The sequence below is a fragment of the Canis lupus genome, chromosome 29 (assembly GCF_003254725.2).
Source record: "Canis lupus dingo isolate Sandy chromosome 29, ASM325472v2, whole genome shotgun sequence".
Classification (NCBI taxonomy): Eukaryota; Metazoa; Chordata; class Mammalia; order Carnivora; family Canidae; genus Canis; species Canis lupus.
The window spans coordinates 23,561,272-23,587,099 of record NC_064271.1 but is presented as its reverse complement, the minus strand read 5'-3'; the positions used below and the strand labels follow the sequence as shown (position 1 = coordinate 23,587,099).

General features: G+C 34.9%; 1 protein-coding gene and 1 long non-coding RNA gene across 3 annotated transcripts in view; both read right to left on the bottom strand.

Moving 5' to 3' along the window:
- Nucleotides 1-475: 475 nt before the first annotated feature.
- Nucleotides 476-4,706, bottom strand: LOC125754010 (uncharacterized). Its single transcript, XR_007407176.1, has 2 exons — nucleotides 4,192-4,706; nucleotides 476-2,776 (listed from the first exon to the last, which is right to left on the bottom strand). It is a non-coding gene; the product is annotated as an uncharacterized LOC125754010 (long non-coding RNA).
- A 974-nt stretch (nucleotides 4,707-5,680) lies between these two features.
- CRISPLD1 (cysteine rich secretory protein LCCL domain containing 1) overlaps nucleotides 5,681-25,828 on the bottom strand; it is a 48,044-nt gene continuing 27,896 nt past the window's right edge. The window contains exons 4-15 of one of the 2 annotated variants that reach the window (XM_025478045.3): nucleotides 25,434-25,566; nucleotides 24,127-24,242; nucleotides 23,316-23,416; nucleotides 20,899-21,039; nucleotides 20,662-20,722; nucleotides 20,486-20,552; nucleotides 20,147-20,277; nucleotides 18,401-18,444; nucleotides 18,235-18,307; nucleotides 13,632-13,707; nucleotides 9,963-10,093; nucleotides 5,681-8,601 (exon numbers count right to left, since the gene is read on the bottom strand). In XM_025478045.3, coding sequence (XP_025333830.1) covers nucleotides 8,550-8,601; nucleotides 9,963-10,093; nucleotides 13,632-13,707; nucleotides 18,235-18,307; nucleotides 18,401-18,444; nucleotides 20,147-20,277; nucleotides 20,486-20,552; nucleotides 20,662-20,722; nucleotides 20,899-21,039; nucleotides 23,316-23,416; nucleotides 24,127-24,242; nucleotides 25,434-25,566 — 1,126 coding nt within the window. In that variant the 3' untranslated portion in view covers nucleotides 5,681-8,549. Of the gene's footprint in view, nucleotides 8,602-9,962; nucleotides 10,094-13,631; nucleotides 13,708-18,234; nucleotides 18,308-18,400; nucleotides 18,445-20,146; nucleotides 20,278-20,485; nucleotides 20,553-20,661; nucleotides 20,723-20,898; nucleotides 21,040-23,315; nucleotides 23,417-24,126; nucleotides 24,243-25,433; nucleotides 25,567-25,828 lie in introns of those variants that run through there. The other variant, XM_025478046.3, reaches the window with a different exon arrangement.

The window sequence follows — 25,828 nt, the reverse complement described above, 5'->3', positions numbered from 1 at the left end:
TGAGGGCAGATTTTGGAGCTGTCATACTGAGTGCCATTTAAAGGACAAGCACCAGGGGAGAAGGAAGCACCAGAGACAGAATTCAAAAATTATAATACAAATCTCCCCTAAATCATTGGGTGACTTCTAAACTGTAGTCAGAGAATAAGACTTAGAAAATTTTTGTTAAGACTATAGAGACAGCATGTGAGAGGTTAAAATGCTAAAGCAGAGATCACAACAGCCACACAGTGTTCAGAGAATAGCTGGAGCTCAAACTCTGCCAAGGTGGGGTGGTAAAACCCAGGCTGTAATCTGAGACCCCAGAAAGGTAATGCTGTAATATTAAGGGCTACACCTTAGGAATAAAAACAAAAATAAAACAGCCCTAACAAAGACTAACACCAAGCCTTAATAGGACCAAAAGGATCCACTAGTGCTCTGGCTGTTTTCCAAAAGAAAATTCAGCCCACCTGGAGGAAGATAACATTTTGAATTTCTTTTTTTTTTTTTTTAAGATTTTATTTATTTATTCATGAGACACACACAGAGAGAGAGATAGAGAGAGGCATAGACACAGGCAGAGGGAGAAGCAGGTTCCACGCTGGGAGCCCGACGTGGGACTCGATCCCAGGTCTCTAGGATCACACCCTGGGCCGAAGGTGGCGCTAAACCACTGAGCCACTGGGGCTGCCCAACATTTTGAATTTCTATAGTTTTGATCCAGTCCAAACATATGAGGCATGCAAAATGAAAATAAACAAATGACTAAAAAAGAAAAATAAGAAAGAAAAAGAAAAATCTATAGGTGATTTAGATGTTTCAGTTACTTGTTAGTTATTAGTTAGGTTGTCAAAAAATAAAGAGAAAGAAAAATTTTAAAAGCAGCCAAAGAAAATCATACTTTGCTTTCAAAGGAGCACCTAAATAAAATATAAATAAATAAAACTTCCAGCTTCAGGATCATCATTGGTATGGAAGGCAGAAGACAATGGAATATCTTCAAAGTGATCAAAAAGAAAAAGACAATCCATCTAGAATTCTAACAAAAATACCCTTCAAAAATGATGGCAAAGTAAAGATGTTTCAGATAAATAAAAACTGAGCAAATACACAATCAGTAAGCTTCACTAGAGGATAAGATAGTTCCTTATATTGAATATATATGACACTATATAGAAACACAGAACATCAGAAGTAATGACAAACATTGGAAAAGTAAATACAAATGAGTATTGACTACTTTGGTGAACAACAACAATGTCTTATAAGGCAAATCACAAATGCAGAAGTAAAATTTAGGAAAATACAAACCCAAAAGGCAGGAGTGCAGTAAACAGTGAAATTGAAAGTGTTTGCATTGAGAAGTGACAAATGTGCTGATTTAAAGGTAGACAGTAATATGTAAAAAAATGCAAATTATAATTCTAGAGATTAAAGTTAGACAATAATACACAAAAATGCATATTATATTCTTTAAAAATTAACACTGTAAGAAAAGAGAGCTAAATTGTTAATGGAGAAGGAAAATATGGAACCGTGAAAATCAATTTTAAACAACCTTTGAAAAGGCGTCAAGAGTCAAGAGGCTAGCATGGAGCTCTCCTGCCCTACTATTCCTATTTCCTGCAAACCCAACAGGAAAGTTGCAAGTCCATACTATTTTAGCTACTACTTCACCCGGGAGAGGAAAAGATTCTTCCCTTTTCTCTACCACAGTTCAGTCAATGAGAGGCCCAGTTTAGCCAATGTCTGAACTCCCTGTTACTCCAATGGACTTAAAATATATATATATTTATTTATTCATGAGACACACACAGAGAGAGGCAAAGACATAAGCAGAGCCTGATGCAAGGCTCAATCTCAGGACTCCGAGATCACAACCTGAGCAGAAGGCCGACGCTCAACCAATGAGCCAGCCAGCTGCCCCTATTCCTGTGGACTTTTTGTTTACAACGGCCTCACAATTTCCCCTGTTCTTCCTTGAAAAAGTGTTCCTTTGCTTTGTTCTGCAGACTTGCCTATGGTTTTGCTGTAGCTTGCTTGTCTCAGATTGCAATGCTCTACTATTCCCAAAATAAACCTATTTTTTTTTTCTGGTTCAATAACTGGCAGTTTATTTATTTTTACTTTTTAAAAGATTTATTTATTCATTTATTTAGAGAGAGAGACAGAGAGTTATGGGGAGAGGGAGGAGAGAAAGTATCAAGCAGACTCCTTGCTGAGCACAAAGTCCTAGGTGGGCTCAAATTCTTACATCTTGAGATTACAACCTGAGTCAGAAATGAGAGTGGGGCACTCAACCTACCGTACCACGCAGGTACCCCAACCGACATTTTTATCTTTAAGATTAACAGAAAAATTAAATTAAACCTGATTCATCCAAAAGTAGATGAGAGGAGGCACAAATGAATAAAAAACAGATGTGCAAACGGAAAATATATACCAGCCACAGGGGGTAAATATATTTCAGAGCTGGTCAAGGAAAAATATATAACCACAGGTGGAAAGAGCACAAACTTTACTGGGCAATGAATGCTCTGACAAGTTTGCACGGGGGGACGGACAGCCCTCACAACATGAGACTGCTCAGAAGCAAAGTTCAGGGGGACAGAGGGGAAGAAAAGAGAACATAGTCGAGGGGCCAGGGGATCTCATAAGGGACTTACGTGTCTAAGTGATGTCCCTTAGGAGCCCAGCGGGGAGCCTGTCTGGTTACTGGAAGCCTCCTCTGCAGTAAATGACTTCTTCAGGGCATTTGTTTAGAACAAAAATACCTTCACACTTTGTACATATTCTGAAAAAGATGTTTACATACAGAGATTAGACTGTCTATACAACTAATGTAAAAGATGCTGGCTATAGGAGGAGAAATAATTATTTAGAGCACAGAATCCAGAGCCATATTTTAGCAGTTCGAATCCTGGCTCCAGTATTTATTTTTGGGGTGATTTTGAGAAAGTTACTGAATGAACTCTTCTTGTCATCCATAAAATGAACATGATAATAACAGCATTCTCCTCACTGGATTTTAGTGTGTAATATATGAGTTTAGGTAAAAACTACTTAGGACAGTGCCTCGCACAAACACTATGTAAAATAGCTATTATTCATATTGTTTTTTAAAAACACTTGATACGCTTCTAGTTCACACAGAAATACTACTTGTCTGGTTGCTTTGTAATGTCTTTGAGAGTGTATATATGGTAAAGATGTATTTTACTTTTTAAAAAATAAGTTCTTGGGCACCCTGGGTGGCCCAGCAGTCGAGTGCAGCCTTCGGTCCAGGGTGTGATCCTGGAGACCCGGGATGGAGTCCCACATCCGGCTCCCTGCGTGAAGCCTGCTTCTCCCTCTGCCTGTGTCTCTGCCTCTCTCTCTCTCTGTGTGTCTCTCATGAATAAATAAATAAAAATCTTTAAAAAAAAAGTTCTCACGCAACAAATAAATATGCTCCTAAATTGACACATTTAAATACCCAATTAGGCTTATTTCTTATTAGTGTGGCACTCACCCTCACATGTACAGTATTTGATTACACTGCAATGGCTTTGGATATTTTCTGAAGTTTGTGAGGATGTATTCAAAGTATTTAGGCATCAGGACTCTAACATTTGGTTTGTGCTCTTATTTCTGGCTGTATCTCAGGGAAATATAGAGAATATGATTGGAAATATAAAGAATTTATTTGAAATTAATCACGGCTCTATGTGACTTTGGTGAAGGTAGTGCATATTCGATGTTTCCATCAGCAAACTGGAGAGAATCAATGGTGGCTACGTGAGCTCTCAGACATTTATCCAACACAGCATCACTCTGTGACAAATGGAAATTCACACACACACACAAACTCACACACAACACAGGCAGAGGTTGTCCGACTTCAGTTCTCAAAGGAGTCTAAGATGTTTTTGTTTGTTTGTTTTGTTTTGTTTTGTCGATTAAAACCATATCAAAGTTATGGGGCAAACTTCCAGCACATCTGTTCTGTATAATATTTCCATAATCATTTCCTTCCATCGAACATCTCAGCAGTACCAAAGCAACGAGCCAAGGAGGAGCAAAAATCTTATTATTAGGCAGTAACAACACTCTCCAATTCTTTTCTTCCTTTCATGTATGATAAGTGAAGCCAATTAAAAACTTCTGGTGGAGTTCTTTCAATTAACATAAAGGTCCTTTGTACTCAACAGCTCGAAAATGGACACTCACCTCTCAGCCAAGTGCAGATACGGGACGACCTGGGGTCTGACTCCTGCCAGGTCCAGGCCGCGCCCGACCTGGCTCCGGAGGCGGAGGCGGAGGCGGAGGGCGGACCGGGCCACAGGTGCAACGTCCGGGGAACACGCCGACCGCCAAGTTCCAGGATGCCCGTTGCCCTGCGGCCAGATCCCTCCCACAGGGGCTGCTTGGTCCCGCCATCAGGGCGCTGTCGGGAAGTGGGCCGAGGGGCACCTGGGGGAGCTGACTTCCGCCGCGGGCCTCCGCGCCGGCCCCGCACCTCTGGCTCACGTGGCGGCCTCCGCGGCGAGGGGCACCCAGGAGGAGGAACCCCGGGCCGGGAGTGCCAGCATCGCGACTGCGCACGCGCGGTGCTTGCTGACTTGGCGTTCAGGCTTCCCGGGACCTTGCAGGATCTGCGTGCGTTGCGAAGACCGAGGGCCCCCCGAGGGCGCCAACTTGAACACCCAGAGCTGCGAGGTTCCCTCTTCCTCCTCCTGCTGCGACGGAAGTGCTAAAGCCACGAACGCCAGATCTCGCGATACCTCAGAGCCCACGCTCCCCGGATCCCAGAAGCCAGCGCGGGCAGCCCGCGCACAGGGAGGCACGTGGGAGTTGCGGTTGACGGACAGGTGTCAAGGCCGCAGGGCCTTACCGAGTGTCACGGGATCACCTTTCCCGACTGAATCCACGAGACACAGTGGCAGCGCCCTGGTGCTTTTAAAAAATTGAAACTGAAAAAAAAATAAAAATAAAAATAAAAATAAAAAAAATAAAAATAAAAATAAAAATAAAATAAAAAAATAAAATAAAATATAAAATAAAATAAATAAAAATAAAAATAAAAAAATAAAAATAAAATAAAAAAATAAAATTAAAATAAAATATAATATAAAATAAAATAAATAAAATAAAATAAAATAAAATAAAAAATAAAAAATTGAAACTGATCTAATTTAGCCTTGAATTCTATTATATTGGTGAAACGATCACATTATTTGGCTGAATTATTTCTTCAGTTCCTGAAAATTATGGTGCCAGCGTTGAAATAGCACCTCGGATAACTGTTTTAAGTCAACCTAAATAATAGGATTCTTCGTGCAGCACATTAGTTTGAACTCCAAATCTGAAGTCTGGTACATTTGCAAAACAGATAGCTCTGTTTGTTTAGCTCACTATGTTCCAAGAGTTTACGGTTCTTTTTAGACCATTTTAGAAGTGCTAGAGAACTCAGTATTCCAAAATATTGAAATATCTCCCAAATATTGAACTCAATATTGCAAAATGTAATATTGAATAGAAAAGCATACATTATAATGAGCCAATTATCTTAACAGATGAGAAGACAAATCTTGGAGAATTCTGCTTTGCGTGAAATACACAGATCACTTTTATTACATGCAGATATTGAAATACTGAAATATCTCCAAATATTGAACTCAATATTGCAAAATATAATATTGAATAGAAAAAGCATACATTACACAGATCACTTTTATTAGATGCAGATATTGAAGTATTGAAATATCTCCAAATATTGAACTCAGTATTGCAAAATATAGTATTGAATAGAAAAGCATACATTACAATGAGCCAATTATCTAACACATGAGGAGAGAAATCTTGGAGAATTCTGCTTTGTGTGAAATACACAGATCACTTTTATCAGATGCAGAACATTAAAGAAATAACACATGGTCTGGTAAACTGTAAAAGTTGAAACAATAATGTTAATACTATTTTATAAGCATTGACCTCTGTTTTATATCCACATTTAGAATGTTCATCAATGAACTACTTTCATTAGTTATAGTATCTTCTGCTGTGATAATATGAAACAATATTCATTTATGTCATCAAGAATAAAATTAAGAACTGTTGGAATATTCATTTAGCAATTTTGACCATTTATAAAATGTAAAAATCATTGTATCTCTGGGGTAAAAAGATAACTGTTAAAATTCTCAAGGAGCTTATCCTTAAGTTTAAAGAACTAAATATAATACAGGGCAAAAATCTAAAAATTAGTATGGTCAAATTAAAAGGGCATAATAGAAAGCATTATTTAATTCTTACCAGGAGAATTGCAGGAAGATTCCTAGAGGATTTCACTTTAAGTGTGAAAGATCAGTAGTGTAGGATGCCAGATACATAGTTTCGCCAAGGTAAATAACAACAGAAATTATTATATTAATAAGAAGAACTAACATATATTGATTGCATACTATGTGTTTGATGTTAAGTACATTTTGCATAATATCTCAATTCTTGGAGCAAACCCTATTAGGTACTATTCTTTCCATTTTTCAAATGAGGTAATTAGAGTGTAGAAAGTTAAATAATTTACTCAAGGCTGCATCTTGTGTACAAAAGCATAGGTAAGCAATATATACAAGACTACAGGGGTTCTTAAATGTTTTTATAAGATGATTTGGTTTTCCTAGGAAACAGAGTAATTCCAGTGAAAAAATTAAAGATGGATTGCAAAGGAATGGAAAGAAACTAAATGAGGCTCCAGTTGAAGACAATGTAATAGTATAGGAAATTTTTGATGAGCATCTAAACTAAGGACATTTATGAGAATCTTTATACTGACAAGAAAATATAGGGCTTCCGCACTGGGAGGGGGAAACAATGGGGAGCAGAAGATGAATATGGGTAAAGTTTTCATTTCAATCATGTTATTTAAGAAGGTGTAATGTGTCTTTCGGGAAAAAAATGTTCCCACAGATCTGCTTTAAATTTTTAGTTTTTTAAGCTACAGATGCTTAAGTTTTGACTACCAAATTTTGAACCACTTAATTTCTGGCCAGTGCTTGATAAATGATCATGATATTATTTCTTTACCATTTACTCTCCAGCAAGGTCTATATGAGCCTCTCTTGTTTTTCCATTATTCAGTTCTCTTGTTTTTCCAGATGCCTGTATGCAATTTATCTCCCTTTTATCTGATCCTAAACACGTAGTCATTTATTTTCTGAAAATATATGAAGTATTTATTGCCTTGTCAATTTTAAAAAATTACTTTACATCCTTCAGTCTTTCCTCGTTTTATTCAAATTTTCACCTGATGCTTCTAAATAAGTGATTGTCTTCTCTTTCATTACAAACACCTAAATAATCAAGTTGACTTTGCAGACTTCTAGTATTAAGGATGTTAATCACATTAATGTCAATAACCCCAATTTAAAAGACTTACAATAATTTTAATTTAAAATTATTTCTAAATCAAAATAAGGAATAAAGGGGACTAAAAATATTTTGAAACATGATTAATTTTAATATGTTTACAGGGAAAGAGTAAATTCACCAGCAGAAAAAAAAAATACCAAAATTAACATTTTACAGGTTTTTAGTCTCAAAGCACAATACATTTTTCATAGAAACAAATATATCACCATCATAGGTACCATAATATGGCAATATTTATACACAAGGCCATTTACCATTAATAAAATCAGTGGCAATGGTGATGCAATACATTAGTTTATCTTTGTTAAAATTTTGCTATCATACTTCCTGGCCTGCAGGAGTATTTGCCAGGATACAAAAGAAAAATGTGTGACCTCACTTTGAACAATACATAGAAAGCTCTGGCTGCCTGTGCTTAACCCTAGATTTACAATATTATCACTAGGAATGTTTCCATACCACTACTCTACCAAGGAAACAAATAACGCATTCCACTTACTATTAAAGCCATTCCCAAGGAATCAAACATTTTAATAGATTCATTTGGATATCAAGGTATTATTTTATACAAAATAAGAAGTGCAATATTAGGACATAATATTTGATCTGCCTAAACTTAACAGAAGAGAAAAACTATACAGGTATTACGTGGAAAACAATTTCCCAATTTCAGATTATTTGGAGTAGGTAATGGCATAGTATTGAACTGGGGAAAATGTGATAATATGGTTCTTTTCATTTTTCAAGAGTTGATTTTTTTTAAATGCACAAGATGATTTTCTGAGGACCATTCACATTCAATGTTTAGATTCATTTTATTAGTGGCATATACAAAGCACCATATAAAATAACACGTGAAATGTAGAACAATCATGACTATGTAATTAACTATAGAAATAACTGCTAAGAAAATATAGCAATATTTAACACAGGATTTCTAAAACCATTACATATTCATTACTTTCCCCAAAGCTAATACTGTCCCATGTTTAATTTTTACAGAATTTATCTATCAAGATTTATATGCATTTGGCACTTTTGGGGGGGAGGGCTGAAAATAGTTGATATCTTCTGTACAGTAATGTTACAATTTTATACAAACTTTAGAAATATGGCATTTGGAATAGTCTTTAGGATCCTCTTCCAAGTGTTCCACTTCACACAACAGCAAATACTCTGAATGCCTTTCCTCCTGGAGGATTCTGTAAACTGCAAAAAAATACAGAAAGTATACTGATGTCACCTCCACACATAATCCTCCAAATAAATCATGCTTACTTATGACAGTCAAGAAAGCAGCTCTATGAATCCAGATGACCAACTTTCTTAGGCTACTATAATTTATAGTTATTGGAAAGCTTGAGTGAGGATGACATAATTCTTTAAATCTTGGCTCTATACTGGGCTGTAAGTTTACTAAAATTTAAGATGCACAGTGGTAATAATAGTATTTTATATAGAACTTAACAGATTCCAGATCATGTTTTCCTGAATTACCACCTTTCATTTTAATAAAGCAGAGTTAGGCAGCTGTTATTCCATTTTACTGGGGGAATATTGAGATCCAGGTTTACAACTGACCAATATGGTTAAAAGTTTACTGCAAGTTAAGAGGATAGTGATACTTAAGCAATATTCTAGAGTACTATTATTTTTGAGCACCTACCATGAATTTCCCAGATTAACAGATGCTAAAGGCAAAGCTGTCTTTTTTTTTTTTTTTTTTTTTTTTTTACGGTGGCACTCAGATGGTTATGTGGAAGGCAATCTAGATACCCTGCAAAGCATATCCTTCAGTATCCTTTAGAGAAACTACCGTATATATAAAACTTCCACTGGCAATTTTAAATAACCCAGTAAATATCTAAAAGTTAGGGATTTTTCAGTATCTATACAATATACATGAAAGTTAATGTTACTTCCCCACGTATAAATGATTTGAAAAATGTGTATAGTTCTTTGCTCTTAACTTTTTAAAGATACTTGATAAAGTAAGTTATATGAATTTTCCTAAACCACTAAAATATATAATACTAATGGACTGAATAATATGAGATGACCAGAAGGTATTCATTTATGTAATATTAGATATCCAACTTCAATCAAAAAAAGAATATGGTTCTGGGGAAAATCAGACTCATTCTTTTGTCAAACACTTTGTCATATAACTGGATTAGAGAAATATCCAGTGCCCTGCTCACCTAGAAAGAATTACATATAAAAACTAATCTAGAAAATCCAAAGAGGATGAAAGAAATTTCCGTATTATAAAATCAATTAACAAAAGAGTGGTTCTGACTAATAATCCGATTTTCATGTTGATTTTTATAAGCCTGTAAGAGACAGGCACCTCTGGTACTACAGCTTCTCCCATTCCTGGAAGACCAACTATTTACACAGTATGCAAAGGAAACACACTGACGCAGTCACATAACTCCAAACCCATACTAAAATGAGTTGGTTATAAAGTAAGCATAAAGGGGTGTGTGTGTGTGGAAGGAGAGAGAGACAGAGAAGGAAAGAGAGAGACTATAAATATATAAAATACATGTGTACATTTTAAATTTTACCTTTCTGAGAAGATTCCATTCTGAAAAGAAGCAGTGTAAGTCTTTCTTTTGTCCACAGGCATGACGTCAACATAACCACCATGATTTCGAACCACCCCAGCATGTACTGCTGCTCTGCAGATACTGGACAGCTGAGGGGATGAGAAAAATCTTTTCGTTATTAGGAAATTCCTGCTGAACTTACCCTGACTACTCTTCTATTAGGCTGAAGACACTGACACTTGTCTCTATATGGATATTCAGCAGTTACAGGTTGATGTTTTGTGCATAAAGGAATGTTTCAAAAGTCACAAAGTTAAAGCAAATTCTGAACAAGTCTGAAGCAGATCTTAAGGGTGGCTACAATGGTAAAATCCTTTCATCATTTAATCTAACAAACACTTGCCTTTCCAAATAGCAGGCTTTTTCTGAAATGAAGCAATCAGATGCAAATTTGCCTCTTTCATCTCTTGAAGGGCCTATTTATCATTCTTAAATTTCAGCCTTGCTAGTCCCAACTAGAGTCACTGTGACCAAATGTTCACAGGCTTATTACCTGTACCTCATTTATGTTTAGTTTTGACTTAGAAACAGATCATAGCTCTGTATATCTTTATGGTCCCTTTTCCAAAATACAGGTATATGTTAAATGGGGAGTTTTCTTCTATGAAATAATGTAATCTACTCAGAGAAAATTTGCCCAAGAAGAAAAATATAAAGAACAATCATAGCTTCTTATCTATATTTGCAACATCTATCACCCTGGTTTAAAGGGTCGGATATAAAGTACTAGGAAAGTGCTATGATTATTTGTTCCAGTTATATAGTCTTAACTGAATTGGATTTCTACGGAAGAGAAAATAATTTTCAGGTCTATGGATTTCTAGAAGTCTACTCTTTTCCTCTGCCCCATTAAAGTCTTTTCCAGATTTTGACATTTGCTTTAATCCTAATGTTCTACTGAAATTTGTCAATAGCTGAATACAGCCTGAGGAAATCCCACAAAATGAAACACTTGAACTGTTTCGGTAGAAAACAATCCCCCTCATATCCGAGGGGTCTTTTCTGATCCCACTGGTGTGTTCTTTTTTTATCTCTATGCACATGTGAGTGACTTAATGTGCTTTTTTTACGTTCACATAAGCATGTGCATCTTACATGACCTTGCTTTATTACTGTGCTCTGAACTTTGTGGCATCAGTCAGAACTTATTAGATCAGAGAGAGCCTGAATGCCAAGCTGTTTAATCCTTTTCATGTTTTTGCTATATCACAAAATACCATATATCTAAAACCTCGTATCCTTACTCTAAGGAGGCATTTTATTCAGTTTAAAGTCCCTCATTGAATTAATGTTTGTATCCAATATGGTTCATAAAAGATGAAGTTAAAAATAATTCTGTACACATTTCAGTATTTATCTTGTTCTGTTAAAAGAGTATTATCAGCATTTTCCCTAAGGCAATAAAAGTGCTTAGATATAGCATTCACTAAATCCAAGCACTTAATATGTTTTGAAACTATTGTTTTGCCCATAACTATGCAGTCAGCAGGCATTCCTATTTGAGTTCAAAGGTCAGAAGAGATTTTCTTTTTACGCCGCACTTCGTAAGAATTAATATATCATGAAAAAAAATTTATCTGTGAAAACACTGAAACATTTTTAATGAATTCAGAAATTAACTTTATTTGTAACAAATGAGAAAAGTTCAAAGGAATAGAAGGTACAAGTTGTAGCCATGTAAACAGAGAGAGACAGAGAGAAAAGTGGGGAGGGATGGAGAAAGAAGATATCTTTCCATATCTTGTATTTAAAGAGATCATGTATTTTGTGGTGGGTGGAAAGATTGGCAGTTAATGGCTGAATCTCCATCTGACTCTGTGCTGACCACACATAATAGTTATCTCTGTATTTCCAACTTACTCTTAAAAGGATCTACATAATAATACATAATCAACTCTGCATTGCATAATAATACATAATCACCTATGCACTGCACTAAGTAGGAAGATAAAATGACCTCAAGATATAAGTTCTAACAAAACATTAACTCTAGAAAAATAGATGGCTTATAAGCATAGAAGTGTATAGGATATTTTGAGATTTTCATCAGGCATGACTAAAGGGACAATCTAAAAAGAATACCTTTTGAAATCTCTGATGATTCTAGATAGGCTTATTCATGTACATTTACCTTTTTTTTCTTTTCTTTTGTACCTTTTTTTTTTTCAACACATATTTATGTGCAAGGTATGTGCTTAATTTCTAATGTCACTGTGTTCTCTAAGTTTGTTAAGGCAGGATGTAATTATGTCTTGTTCACAGGCTGGCACACATCAAATTGTTGATGAAAAAGTGGTGCACAAATTGCACAGCTGTCACCCTCAAGGAACTTCAAAATAATAAAAGAGATGAAGAAACAATCATAACACTAACAGAATCAGCTAAGTGCTAACAGGAAAAAAATAGTCATAGGGGTTGAAAGACAGGCTACATTATATATGTATTAGGAGATCCCGCAATACATTCCACAGAGGAAGTGGCAATAATTTAGGATGTGAAGAATGACCATGATTTTAACTAACAGAAAGACAAGAAGATAAGCACAACATGAGGACTAATAAATTAGATACCAGCAAGACATTTCAGCTGCAGATAAGTGCAAAGCTGAAGTCTGGGAGGGATTCAGATGTGGAGAAAATTTCAGAGCTAAAGCTGAACTAAAAACAAAAAACTGACCTCAATGAACTCACCAACAGAAATAAGGTGGTAAATACTATTTCCGGCCTCTTTTCACAAACCTATTTCCATAGTACTCTATTGCATATGTGCTTCAAGAATGTATTTCCTGAATTGGTTTTTGCAACTCTCTGGTTTAGGAATTTGTAATTTTTTTTAAATGTCTGCCACATAAAATCTAAACTCTTCACCATGCATTCAGACTCTCCATTTACATGTTTCAAGACCCAGACCCCCACCATCTCTCACACAAAATTGGCTGCAGTCCCTTTGATCACCTGCTCAGAGATAAGCAAATCTATGTGTTATGCATGCATCTCACCTGCTGTCACTTCTCAGTCTTTGTAGATGCCATTCATCCCACCTAGAATGTGTCCCTCATCCAGTTTATCAACCCATACTTGAATTCTGGTTCAAAGAGCACTTGTCCATACTGAAGCCCTTCCAGCTAATTATCCTTGTCCAACTCCGTAATGTTGTCTATTATAACATCCTCTCAAGTGGTTTCCTTTTGTAAGTATTTTAACATATTATATGTGATTGATTCTATGCTACTTAACTGCTCCTTTGGCAGAGAAAGATATTGTTTATACATTTGACGATTTCTTAATTATCAAGTTAACACTGCAAATTACTGAAGAACCAAAAGGAAGATTTAAAAAAGCAAAATGAACTTTTCCTTCGGAAGGATGTCTCTGTACTATTTAGTAAGTGTCTGATGTACAATGTATGGGTAGGATATAAAGAAAAATATAGTAAAACAAATTATTATGCACTCATAATTGCAAAAGGATTGTCATTTTCAGTGTTATTGCTGACCAGCTTCTCTGAGAATGTCTATCAACATAGAATCTGTTCTCTTATTCTATGTATAAATGTACATACATACATTTAAATGTATATATACACATATATACACGAAGACAGAGCTGCATAAATTAGGATACTTACATCAGAATAAACTCTAGTTCCAATTACACGAGCATAATGTGGATTTGCCTGCATACAGTTACGAGGACAGTAGACTCTGAAAAACAAAATACACATATATATTTTAAGTAGCTGGTTATTTCAGTCATTCTTACTAGTAAGGCCACAAACAGGCATGCACAATAGTTAGCAGCATTCTCAACCCTTCTCATCTTTTTTTCTTCTGAAATAGGTCAATTTTACAAGCCAGGCAGTATATGCAATTGCTTCTGCTTAATTTACCCACTTCTAGCTTTTGGCACAAACGTGTTCTTTTCTTTTTTAACTTAGCCAGGAAGCTTTCAAATTTAGGGATTAAGCAGAAAGAAACATCAGGGTGCATCTCAGAGTATCTGGGAATTGGTTTCCAACGTGTCTGTAAGAATTTGGTAAACAGATAACTTGAAAAACTTGACTCATTGTCTGCCTCATACATTTCATAGTTTCTTTCTTCTGTGTTCACATCTCTGGTATGTGGTTTTAATTATGATGATAAATTATTGACTCCCAAATTTATACCTTCAGTCGAGACCTCTTAATTACAAATTTGCATGTCCTATTGCTTATTCAATATATCCACTAACCCTAATAACCATTTCAAACTCTAGTCTTTATCATCTGGTGTCTAGCTTACCACTATAGGTTCTCCTATGATCTCCTTGCTTCCAACCTTGCCCCGTCTATTCTTTTATCCCCCTACTTAAAGCATACAGGTCCAAGCATATCATTCCTCTGCTCCAAATACTCCAGTGGTTTTCCATCTTATTCAGAATAAATGACAAGATCTTTACAAAATGGCCAATAAACCCTGCATATCCTGTTCCCCCACTACCTTTCTGATCTTATATCCTCCTCTTCCACTTTCTCCCCCAGATCCAGTCATACTGCCCTAATAGTTATTTCTCAAACGTACAAAAATAGTTTTTGCACTTATCTTTTCCTTTGCATGGAATATTCTTTCTCCAGATACCCTACTGCCTTACTGATATCTGATTGGCTTAGCTCATTTAAAAAACATATCCAAAGGCCTTTTATTTAAACACAGGGTCCAATTATCACTGTTCAATCAATTACATGTTTAAAAACTCACTCCAAGAGTTTAAGAAGCTATCAAATGGAACTTTTTTTTAGCAATGGGCTCTTTGATTCATACATACAGATACACAGACACTCATGAACTAAAAAGAAATTAAAAATTACAACTGGAGAAAACAGAATTCATTTTAGTAAGTAGTAAATCAGAGTCTCAGCAAAATGACTACATGAAAATCCTTGTGTGATAAAGGAATCAATGATTTTCCCAAAACTATTCCAAAAAAACTTCAATTGCAACTACCTTTTCCAATTGAAGCTATTCCTTCTTAAGATAGCTCTTAAGAAATAGCTGCATTTTGGGACCCTTGCGTGGCTCAGTTGGTTAACTGTCTGTCTTCAGCTCAGGTCATGATCCCAGGGTCCTGGGATCAAGCCCCATATTGGACTCCATGCTCCAGGAGTAGTATGCTTCTCAGCTCTCCCTCTGCCACCCTTCCCCACCCCACGCTCATGTTTTCTCTCTTTCTTTCTCTCTCTCTCTCTCTCAGATAAATAAAATATTTAAAATAAAAAAAAGAAATAGCTACATTTCTTATTTCTAAAATTTATATAACATTGTACACTTTAGCATATACACGTTTCTTATAACAACTAAACTAGAATCATTTAAATATAAATAATAAATGAGTCTGAGTTTTTATAACCTTAAAGAGCTGACTTTTATAAAAGATGCTGTGGGGATTTCTATAGGAGGAATGTTGTCCCCGTTGACTGCAATGTTTCCTCCAGGTGTTTGAGAACAGCTGGGCATTCACTATCCATCCTGTAGTCATAAAATCATCTGTTCTGCCTTTAGGATCACACTGTGCAAGCTCTACCTTGACTATACTTAGCACTTAGTTTGTGAGAGGCAAAGGTCAGTAGCTCCAAACTGAGTTAGCTTCCACCTAGGCAAGTTCAGGTCAAAGACCGAAGGAGATTTTTACTTGCTTGTGTTCTACTCCCTGGTTTTAGCACATTATGTACTTCTGAGAATGCAGATAGTGACCTGGTACACGTTCCTTTATACACAACTCAATCGTTATAAGTATTGAATAAAAATTTTGATACATTTTAATGATACCTGCTTTTACATCTTGAACACTCAATAAGTTTCAAAGATAGAGTTCTTTATAAATATATGTAAATCAGGATATGATTTCTGCCCTTCCTCTCTGTGCCTCCATCCCCAGGCAAGGAAAAAAAAAAAAGATTTCTAGTAACACACACAAAACATATGATATTTAGAAGGTTATGGTATTAAATAATAGAGATTGCTTATTCGGCGCTATTTGCCTGCTAGGGAATCTCTCAAGGACACAACTGTACAGGTAAATATTGTTTCTTCATCCTTGTCTTGAGCTAATTTCCTTTCATGTATTTGCTCTTGGCATTTTCTCCAAGATTTATGTCCCAACTTATTTAAGTTATATGAAATTCTGAAACAGATGTACCAACCAGATGGTTCCCTAAAAGTTATAAACTGTTATATAAATAATACCATGATAGCATGCATAATTTATGAAACTGTTAAAAATTTTATATAAGAAAAGACAACCCTTGGTTTTACTAGACTTTAAAAGAAAACAGGAGGGAGACTTTCCAGACTACTATAAGGTCAAAATTATGTATAATTCATACTTCTACCAATTTGTTGTGTGGATAACAGTATGAGGTAAGTTTACTTTTTTTAAGATTGCATTTATTTATTTATTTATTTATTTATTTATTTATTTATGAGTACCCACACACAAGGGGAGGGGCAAAGGGACAGAGAGAGAGAGAGAGAGAGAGAGAGAGAGAGAGAGAATCCAGAGCAGACTCTATGCTGAGCATGGGGCTCAATCCCACTACCCTGAGATCATGACCTGAGTGGAAATCAAGAGTTGGATGCTAAACCAACTGCCCACCTAGGCACCATGACTAAATTTAGCTTTAAAAATTTCTCTCTTGGGGAAATATTTCCCTTCCTGGAGAAACCAAAGAAATAGGAAACATTTATCAATATTTACATCAGTGATTTTTATTTCTTTTGGAACAATATTGCCATAAATTTTTCCACAGATATTAAAATAACCATTTACTGAGCATCTACTAGAAGGAAGCTTTATGCTGTGATGCTCTACTGAGATTTTACTTACTATTTGGTCCTCATAAGCCTGTTCACATGGCAGAGATATGGCCTAGTAGCACACTGCATATAGCAGGTATTTAATAAATATTTATAAATGGATGATTCTAAAATATTTTGGGTTTTTTTCATCATATCTTAATGGTAGAATTTACCAGCTTCACCTACTTGTAAGTAGTAACTACTTTTTATATCATCAAGTCTTTTATTACCTTATGAACAACCAATCTCATTCTTTAAGCAAAACACTGCTTTATCTTTAAAAAGCTAAGTGATGAAGCTGTTCCAAAATAAACTTTTCCACAAAAAGTGAGTTCCCTCAATTTTTAGTAATTACAGTTTATCAATTACAATTCTATCTCTAAATCTCATTACTAGTTCTTGGAATTATCATGTGCTTTCTTGGCATTAATGGAGGAAGTGTGGATAGAAATAAGACTGGATATGAAAAGACATATTTCGTCTTTCCTATGTATGGTTATGACTTATGGTCATAATACTTCTAACAATTTTCACCTTTGTGAGGTCAAGATAAATGAAGTACTTTTCCACTATTGTATAGTAGATAAACTCTATTATAATTTTCAAAATGATAGTAAACAAAACAAAAATAAAAGAAAGGCAGAAGATGGGCTTTTTGACTTACCAATCACACTTAAATTTATCCAATTTAGGAACTGGATGGCAATGCTTAAAAATATGTTACATCATTGTAGGTGTTGTAGTAATGACTTGTGATAGACCAAATGTTGGTGTCCCTCCAAATTCATATGCTGAAGCCCAAGTCCCAATGTGACTGTATTTGGAAATGGGCCCTTATGGAGTTAATTAAGGTTAAATGAGATTCCAGGAAAGGAGAGTCTTCTCTCTCCTTCTCTGTCTTTGTCTCTCTTTCTCTCCATCCCTAACTCCCCTGCCTTGTGAGAACACAGAGGACAAGGCAGCCATCTGCAACAAGGAGAGAGGCTTTGGAAGAAACCAAACCTGCCAACACCTTGATCTTAGTCTTCCATCTTCCAGAGTTAAGTAAAGATAAATTTCTATTTTTTATACCACCCAGTCTGTGATATCTTGTAAGAGCAGCCTGAGCAGACCAAAACAAGTCTTCATGGCACAGGTGAACATACAGAGTATACCCACAGCCCTGGTAGTATGAGAGAGCCAAAAGCACTCTGGTATTTGCAGAAAGCAGACTTGAAGTGCCTAGAGTGCAGAAGTTTGTGATGAACAACTGCTCCCTTCTGCTTCCCAGCTCAAGACTAAACACCTTTCATATCTGCAGACAGCCGAACTGCAGGCAAAAACAGGTATCACAGAGTAAGAGCCCCATCGATGTATATTCACTGGTCAAGAAGAATGAGAAAATTTAGAAAACATTACCTTGGACAATGTGAAGCAGGCTTATGAAACGGACAGAGCTGTTCCACAGTTGTTTCACAAGTGATAGCCTGGACTAAAGAGTTGAAACAGGAAACAGTAAGCAAATCTTTGGTAACAATAACATGCAACATGGTCTTAAGAAAATAAGATTTAAAAAAGTGCTAACCTGTTACTTTAGAGACTGTGAAGGAATTAGCAGACTGATATTTGCTGAAGATAAAAATATAAAGATGTCAATCATTTTTTAAATGAATCATCATCAACGTAACTTCTGGTATTATTTAGGTCTATGAATACTTTGTTTCTCCTGGAGCATTCTTACTTAAATATATAAATAAGCAGCAGTATAAGATTGCATCATCTATTTTAGACTAAGCTGATATTATCTTCAAGTAGGAACCAAATCAATGCCAACCAAATTAATCATTCTTGATATTGGAGAATGGTCTCTTCTCATGATCAATCTCAAAATGTATAAATAATAGCATAAAACCACACAGATTTATATCTACATACTTGTTTTAATTAAAATTTTTAAAGTTAAAATTAGAACTCTAAACATACAAATTCTGTCACCATAGAACTAAATTATTTAATCTCTCACAATAGTAAATACAAGGTAGTATTGTGAAAAGACTACTGAATCATCAGTACCTTAAAGGAGCGTGTTTTATTCACATTTTTGTTCCCCCAAGTATCTTGTAAAATATCTACAATGAATGAACTCCCCATTATATGCATCGTGCATCATTAAAAAGCAGGGATAGAAGAACAGGTAAGCTATTATATATCCAAATTTTAATTGGTTTATTTATACCCAGATTTTCAGAAAAATATCTATTACTAAGGCTTATTTGTGATAGTATTTTAATGACACACTCTTCACATTTCAACAGTTTCTGTTATAAATACAATAAAAAACTAAGTTCACACAAAAACAGTAAATAGGATAAATATTCCTTAATCCAACACCCAGTGTTTGGTTTACTAAAGCTAATAACTTTAATTATTTGTTGAAGGCAATTAATAAATGCCTGCTGAATCACTAAGCTAATCAATAAATGCTTCTATAAAGTTTCACTTAAAGTAATCGCTAATGACTAAAACCACACATAAAGTCTTTGAACAAAATTGTATACATTGAATGTCATTCCACCAAATCTGTAAAGGTTTTTAATAAATTCTTTCTTATCATTATGAATCCTCTACTTGTGGAGTTTCATGCAAATCTATACTTAAAAGAAACTATGTCATATATCTTAAGCCATTCCATATGAGGCTCAAAGTTTGTTTTTTACATAGAAGAAAAACACTACAAAGCTATTTCAAAAGGCCACATTGTTCTAATTTCTTAGAGTATATATCAAAATATGTAGTCTTCTAAAATATGTTTCATATATTTAATACAAGAAACATTTCAAAAGTTAATGCTTTTATGTTGAGTTAAATTACATTGAGATGGACAAGGGTACATGTATATGACATATTAGAGAACTTTTCAGAATGCTCTTCTACCTATTAATCTATCTCATTAACAAAGTTACTGTTGCATAAAATAAACCATTTTCCATAAGGAGGGCAAGGAAAATATGCAAATCAATGAGCCTTCTCTGGAATATTTTCTTTCACAGCTGAATAATCTGTTGCTTCACATCAGGAAAAACTGTAACTTGTACATTCTTAATGAAACTCCACAAAATGTGGAGCTTTAACATGTTCTTTATCAGTAAAACTGTTCAACTCTAAATTTACATACTTTGGCTCCTTTTTGTCTGGAAATTACAGAGCTCAAATGAGCCTTGACAATTACCAACTTCTCTATAAATTCTTCTATGCTGGGCTCTGAAAGAATTTGCCAACTCATTATTACAATTTAAAATCATCTCATCCAACAGGTCATTTGGGTACTTACCCAATTGTTTGAACACCATTTCTGTTGGATTTGATGAAATAATGTTTTCTTCCTTGTCTAGTGATATCTACCCAACCACCATCATTGTCTATTATACCATAATGAATTGCAGCTCTACAGATGCTGGATTGCTTGGAGAGAAAAAAAGGAAGAGAAGGATATTAAGATGTTAAGAGTTCTGCATAAGACACAACTAATTACTATTTACATGACTTTAAATTAAATGAACATATCTGAGCAAAATATCTATACTTATATAAATTGTTATTTTTGCATTTAAAAAATCAAATATTATAAAAAAAGATCCTATTCCGGGATCATTGTATTTATCGTACTTACCATTTCATAATGTACACTGCCAATAACTTTAGCTTTACTATCCAAACAGCCAGCAGGGCATTCATATCTAAATGAAAGAAGTTGGAACAAAATTTAGTTTCTCTGAATGTCAGTGTAAAATGAAAGTCTCTCTTATGTTTTGTCAGGTAATTTTGAGAATCAATAACAAACATTACCTATTGCAGGTTGTCCCTTTGCACTGATCTCTTAATCTTACTTCACAAGAAACAATCTGGGCTGAAAAAGAGAAAAATACCAAAATAATTTAGATAATGTAAAAGCTGTTACTGTTCATCACAGATAGTCTAATGTCAAGCTTTTGCCATCCTAAAACTGTCCCAATTAATAAAATACAGTTGCATATGCCATCTATGTCAACTTTAAATTTTGTGTAAATACTGCAGAGGCCTTACACATTTGCTGTGTGCTTATGACTTCATTTCTGTTACTATCGTCTGCTCTTGTCCGAACGTGGGTGTCACGGACTTGGGACTGTTGCCGTTCAATTTCATTTGTTTCTTCTTCTCGAGGAGGGTAGTATCTGTCTGAGCCTTCTGTTAGAGAGAAAGGATTTAAGAACTGTGAACTCATCTGAAATGTGCACAAATTATCAAATAATGATATACCTAATCATATACCAATGATAGTGATATACACAGTCTATGGCTGTGTAACATTTAAAACTAGAAAAATTCATAGTTTTTGACACTGGTGTTGACTTCAGGTGGTCTACTGCATTGGAATACATGAAATACATGGATAAGGTTTTGAACTCTTGAATCATTTATGCTTCTATGGGCTAACATTAAATGGAGTCAGTTCTAAACTCGCTTTATATTTGAAAGTGGTATCAGTGATTGCCTTTCATAATGGTACCATTTAGTCTACGCAGTGATCTAATGAACTATTTGTGTGCTTAGTGTATTTGAATGCAGTTTCCCAAATGAAATCATTTTGTTTAGAGGTTCACATTTAAAATTTTCAAAAGGGTCACATTTAAAATACTCCCCAAAGGAAATTCAGCCTAAAGAAGGCTTGCCCTTTTAATTTACTACAATGTCAGTTTCGATGGAAAGTTTTTCCCTTTTAGAAGGAAACTTAATGTGCAAAAATTTATACTTAACAATGGAGAATTTAATTTTTTTCCAGGTTGACTTATATCAAGGCTTTAACAGTGAAATACTTTGGAAAGGTATGTTATTTTCATGGATGTCCAAGAACTCAGAACATAGAAAAGGGAAGTATGAATTCAGAGGAGAGTCAATTTTAAGTAAAATAGGGGTTTGTTGGTGAAGGGGCAAGTAGGCTGGAAGTTTAGGGGTATAGAAGACGGAAAAACACGCACACAATGAAAAATGCTTCCACGAATGAAAAATGGTTCATGTAACAGAGTGAAATAAATTGTAACCTCTCATCAGCTCATTATACTAATGAGTATTTGGTTGTCAAGGAAAAAAGACATCTCTTTATGAATACTAAAAAAAAAAGTTGCATTAATTTATTTTTTTTAAGATTTTATTTATTTATTCATTAGAGACACAGAGAGGCAGAGACATAGGCAGAGTAGCAGCAGGCTCCCTGCAGGAAGCCCAATGTGGGACTCGATCCCAGAACCCCGGGATCATGACCCAAGCCAAAGGCTCAACCACCGAGCCATCCAGGCGTCCCTAATTCATATTTTCTAAAACAGTCTACTTTAATCTCCATTTGGTCGTCATTAAGAAAAAAGTACAAGGGAATAGAAATGTTCACCTGGATGCCCAACAAGACAGGATTATCACAAAGCTTTGTCATATAAGTTTTCTCTTCGTGTGCTGTAAACAGGATACCATATTTATATGTACATTTTGGCATGTCAAATACATTTCAGAGCACTGCTTTTACAACAGTTTTACAATACTACTATAGCTTTTTAATTTGTTACTTTGGCATGAGAAATTATGTATTCTGTAGTAAGGAACACAGAATTAGTATAATTCATTGAGCATGATTTAGTAAGATTCATGGATAGGTATTTTGGCAAAAACTCTTGAAGTGCTAAAACCAAACTGTATTAGACTGCTAAATCCTTCAAAATTGAAGACACTTATAAAAATAACTCTAGTCAATAACATACTAAGGTGTTTTTTAAAAATGTAAATGTATTTGGGGATCCCTGGGTGGCTCAGAGGTTTAGTGCCTGCTTTTCTGCTCAGGGCATGATCCTGGAGTGCTGGGATCGAGTCCCATGTCAGGCTCCCTGCATGGAGTCTGCTTCTCCCTCTGCCTGTGTCTCTGCCTCTCTCTTTCTCTCTCTCTCGAATAAATAAGTAAAATTTTTTAAAAATGTAAATGTATTTGTCACTCTGGGGTAATTTCAAAGTAGAATTAGAAGTGGTTATCTGAAAAAATAAAAAATAAAAAAAAGAAGTGGTTATCTGATAGAATGATGAAACTTTAAGAACATATTAGGAATGACAGACTTCCTAATATTTTATTTTGAAAATATTTGAAATGGCTTCAAAATATTTCAAATAGAGTTCTGGGAACTTTACACATAATAATAATAATAATAATTTGCTGTTTTTTTAAGGATTTTATTTATTCATGAGAGACACACAGAGAGAGAGGCAGAGATACAGGCAGAGGGAGAAGCAGTCTCCCTGCGGGGAGCCTGATGCAGAACTCCATCGCAGGACTCTAGGATCCCGACCTGAGCCAAAGGGAGATGCTCAACTGCTGAGCCATTCAAGTGCCCTCATGTAATAATTAAATGTGCTTTTTGCCTTTTAAGTACAAATGCTGGATTAAAACATAAATCACACGGATATTATGACACAACGGCACATACCTTTATAGCACAGATTTTCTCGACAGCCACCTCCAAAACTGGGTGGGCAAGCAGAACACGGACGTCCATGTTTATAGGGAGCATGGCCCCACCAGTTCCCCCTTAAAAAGATGATCCATTCTATTAAGAGGTAGTCTAATATAGAATCATTTAGAAGACACTGTAAAATATTACTATATTCTAAGTAATGATTTTGATGTATAGATTTAAGACATTTATATCTTCCATCACAGAGTCCCTTCAGTTACTAGGTTTATATATGAACTGCTGCCTCATTCTTTTGAAAATATTCAAAGTAAAATGCTATGTATACTGTTAAAAATTACAAATTTAAACTTTTACAGAATGCTAAGCTCTGTTATGAAATATTCATCCCTATTCCATTTGTTTTAATGAAGAGATCTGAGACTTAGATTTGACCCTAAGTACAGGTGTAATATTTTCAACATAATCATTCAATGCTCTTTACAAAGGTGAAAATACATTTCTCAGTTAATCTGTCATTTTTTATCTCTAATAAATCCAAAGTATTAAAAATATTTATGTAATATAATAATGTAATGAGTAATACTTAAGACATAAAAATATAATTCCTGTCTTCACAAAGATCATATTTTCAATCTTTATATTCCTTTAAGCACTGATTTTATGCATCGGGCAACCATAATTGTTGCCATATTAAGTAAATAGAGTTAAAACAATACATTTTACTCAATAATTCACAATGAAAATGAGAAAAAATTGAAAATATAAAGTTACTTCATGTGGTCAGGCAAAATTTACATATAAAAGTAATGTTTTGTCTACTTACTTTGGGGAATAATTGCACACCAAATAGACAGCTTTGGGCCATATCTGCCCCCAGATGTTCATGTTATGACACAAATTAATGGCACAGCCTATTCTGCTACTTGTTGCCCACACCACCTACATTAAGAGAAATTTTCAGAAAAAGTAGGCTGAGACAAAATAAGACAATATATCTCAGAGAGAAATGTATAAAACTCAACTTGAGAAATGAACCTTTATCATTCATGATGTAACAAGGCAATGTCAAAAGAATATTTTTCCTGAAACTTTGGGAAGTGATTCAATTTAAAGAGTACTACAGGGCAGCCCCGGTGGCTCAGCGGTTTAGCGCTGCCTTCAGCCCAGGGTGTGATCCTAGAGACAGGGGATCAAGTCCCACATCAGGCTCCCTGCATGGAGCATGCTTCTCCCTCTGCCTTGTCTCTGCCTCTCTTTCTCTCTCTCTCTCTCTCTCTCTCTCTCTCTCTGTCTCTCGTGAATAAATAAATAAAATCTTAAAAAAAAAAGAGCACTACAGGTAAATAACCCTGTCTATCTGTTAAAGGTAAGTATCTTCAAAATATGTGTTTAGTAAATAGTTCAAAAGTTACATCCTCACAAACCTAAATTGCTGTGTTCATGTTTCTATGAAGAGGCTTACCTAACAAAGAATAGAATTTCTCATCTTAAACTGTACTGGAACAAAAATGTAGAGGCTCAAACTTCTTATACAATGTATATTTTAATCGCATGACTGCTTATTAGGGAATTCAGTGCTAATCTTACACTTGTCACAGGCAAAGACGGAACAATTTGCTTTATATTCACTAATAATCAGCTATAGAAATTCTAGTAACTCAGATCTGTGGTGGGATTTATCTAGTTGAATTTAGCCTCAGTTGTTTGACTTAGAGGTTTACAACTAATCCAAATACCAAAAGTAGACACTTAATAAAAATAAATAAATGTACATAAATGCTGCACATATGTAAATATTGAGTGTCATGGTAAATAAAACTATATTTTTATTTTTTTGGAAAATAAAAAATAATGATACCTAACGTTGAAGATGGTAAACTTCTCCCCATGCGCATTTCCTGGGGCCAGATTAAAAATGTTTCACACAGAAAATCACTGAAATACTGTCTTTTTTAAATTGATGTTTGGACTTTTCCTAGTAACTACTTTTATTATTTATAGAAATCGATAAGTCTATTCCACATAAATCAATATTTATGTTTTTTAAATAATCATACCAGATTACATTAGACACAAGTTTAGCAGCATAAAACACTTAGAAAAATGAAGTATAATATACCCAAAACATACCTGTGTATAATGAGTACACACAGGACCGGAACATCTGAATGGACAATATGGGTTGCATTCATGTTCATACGGGTAGCTAAAGTCTCTTACTTCATCATACCATGCTTGTACATGAAATGTTGGGGGCCTGTATCTATTTGAAAGACAATAACCACTGAGAGTAAGTAAAGTTGGAAAAAATGTAAAACCAAATATTGCAAAATAGATTGATGAAGTTTGGTAGAGAGATAGTCTTCTGTAAGTTATACATGTTAAATACTTATGCCCATTACATTACTAATATGTCAATGATTTAAACAAAAGTAAGTCTAAAATATTGCTGGTCATTCTGCTATGACATTTTTAAAAATTATTTGTATTATTTGTATATTGTGATTATTTTTTTTCCTTAGGCT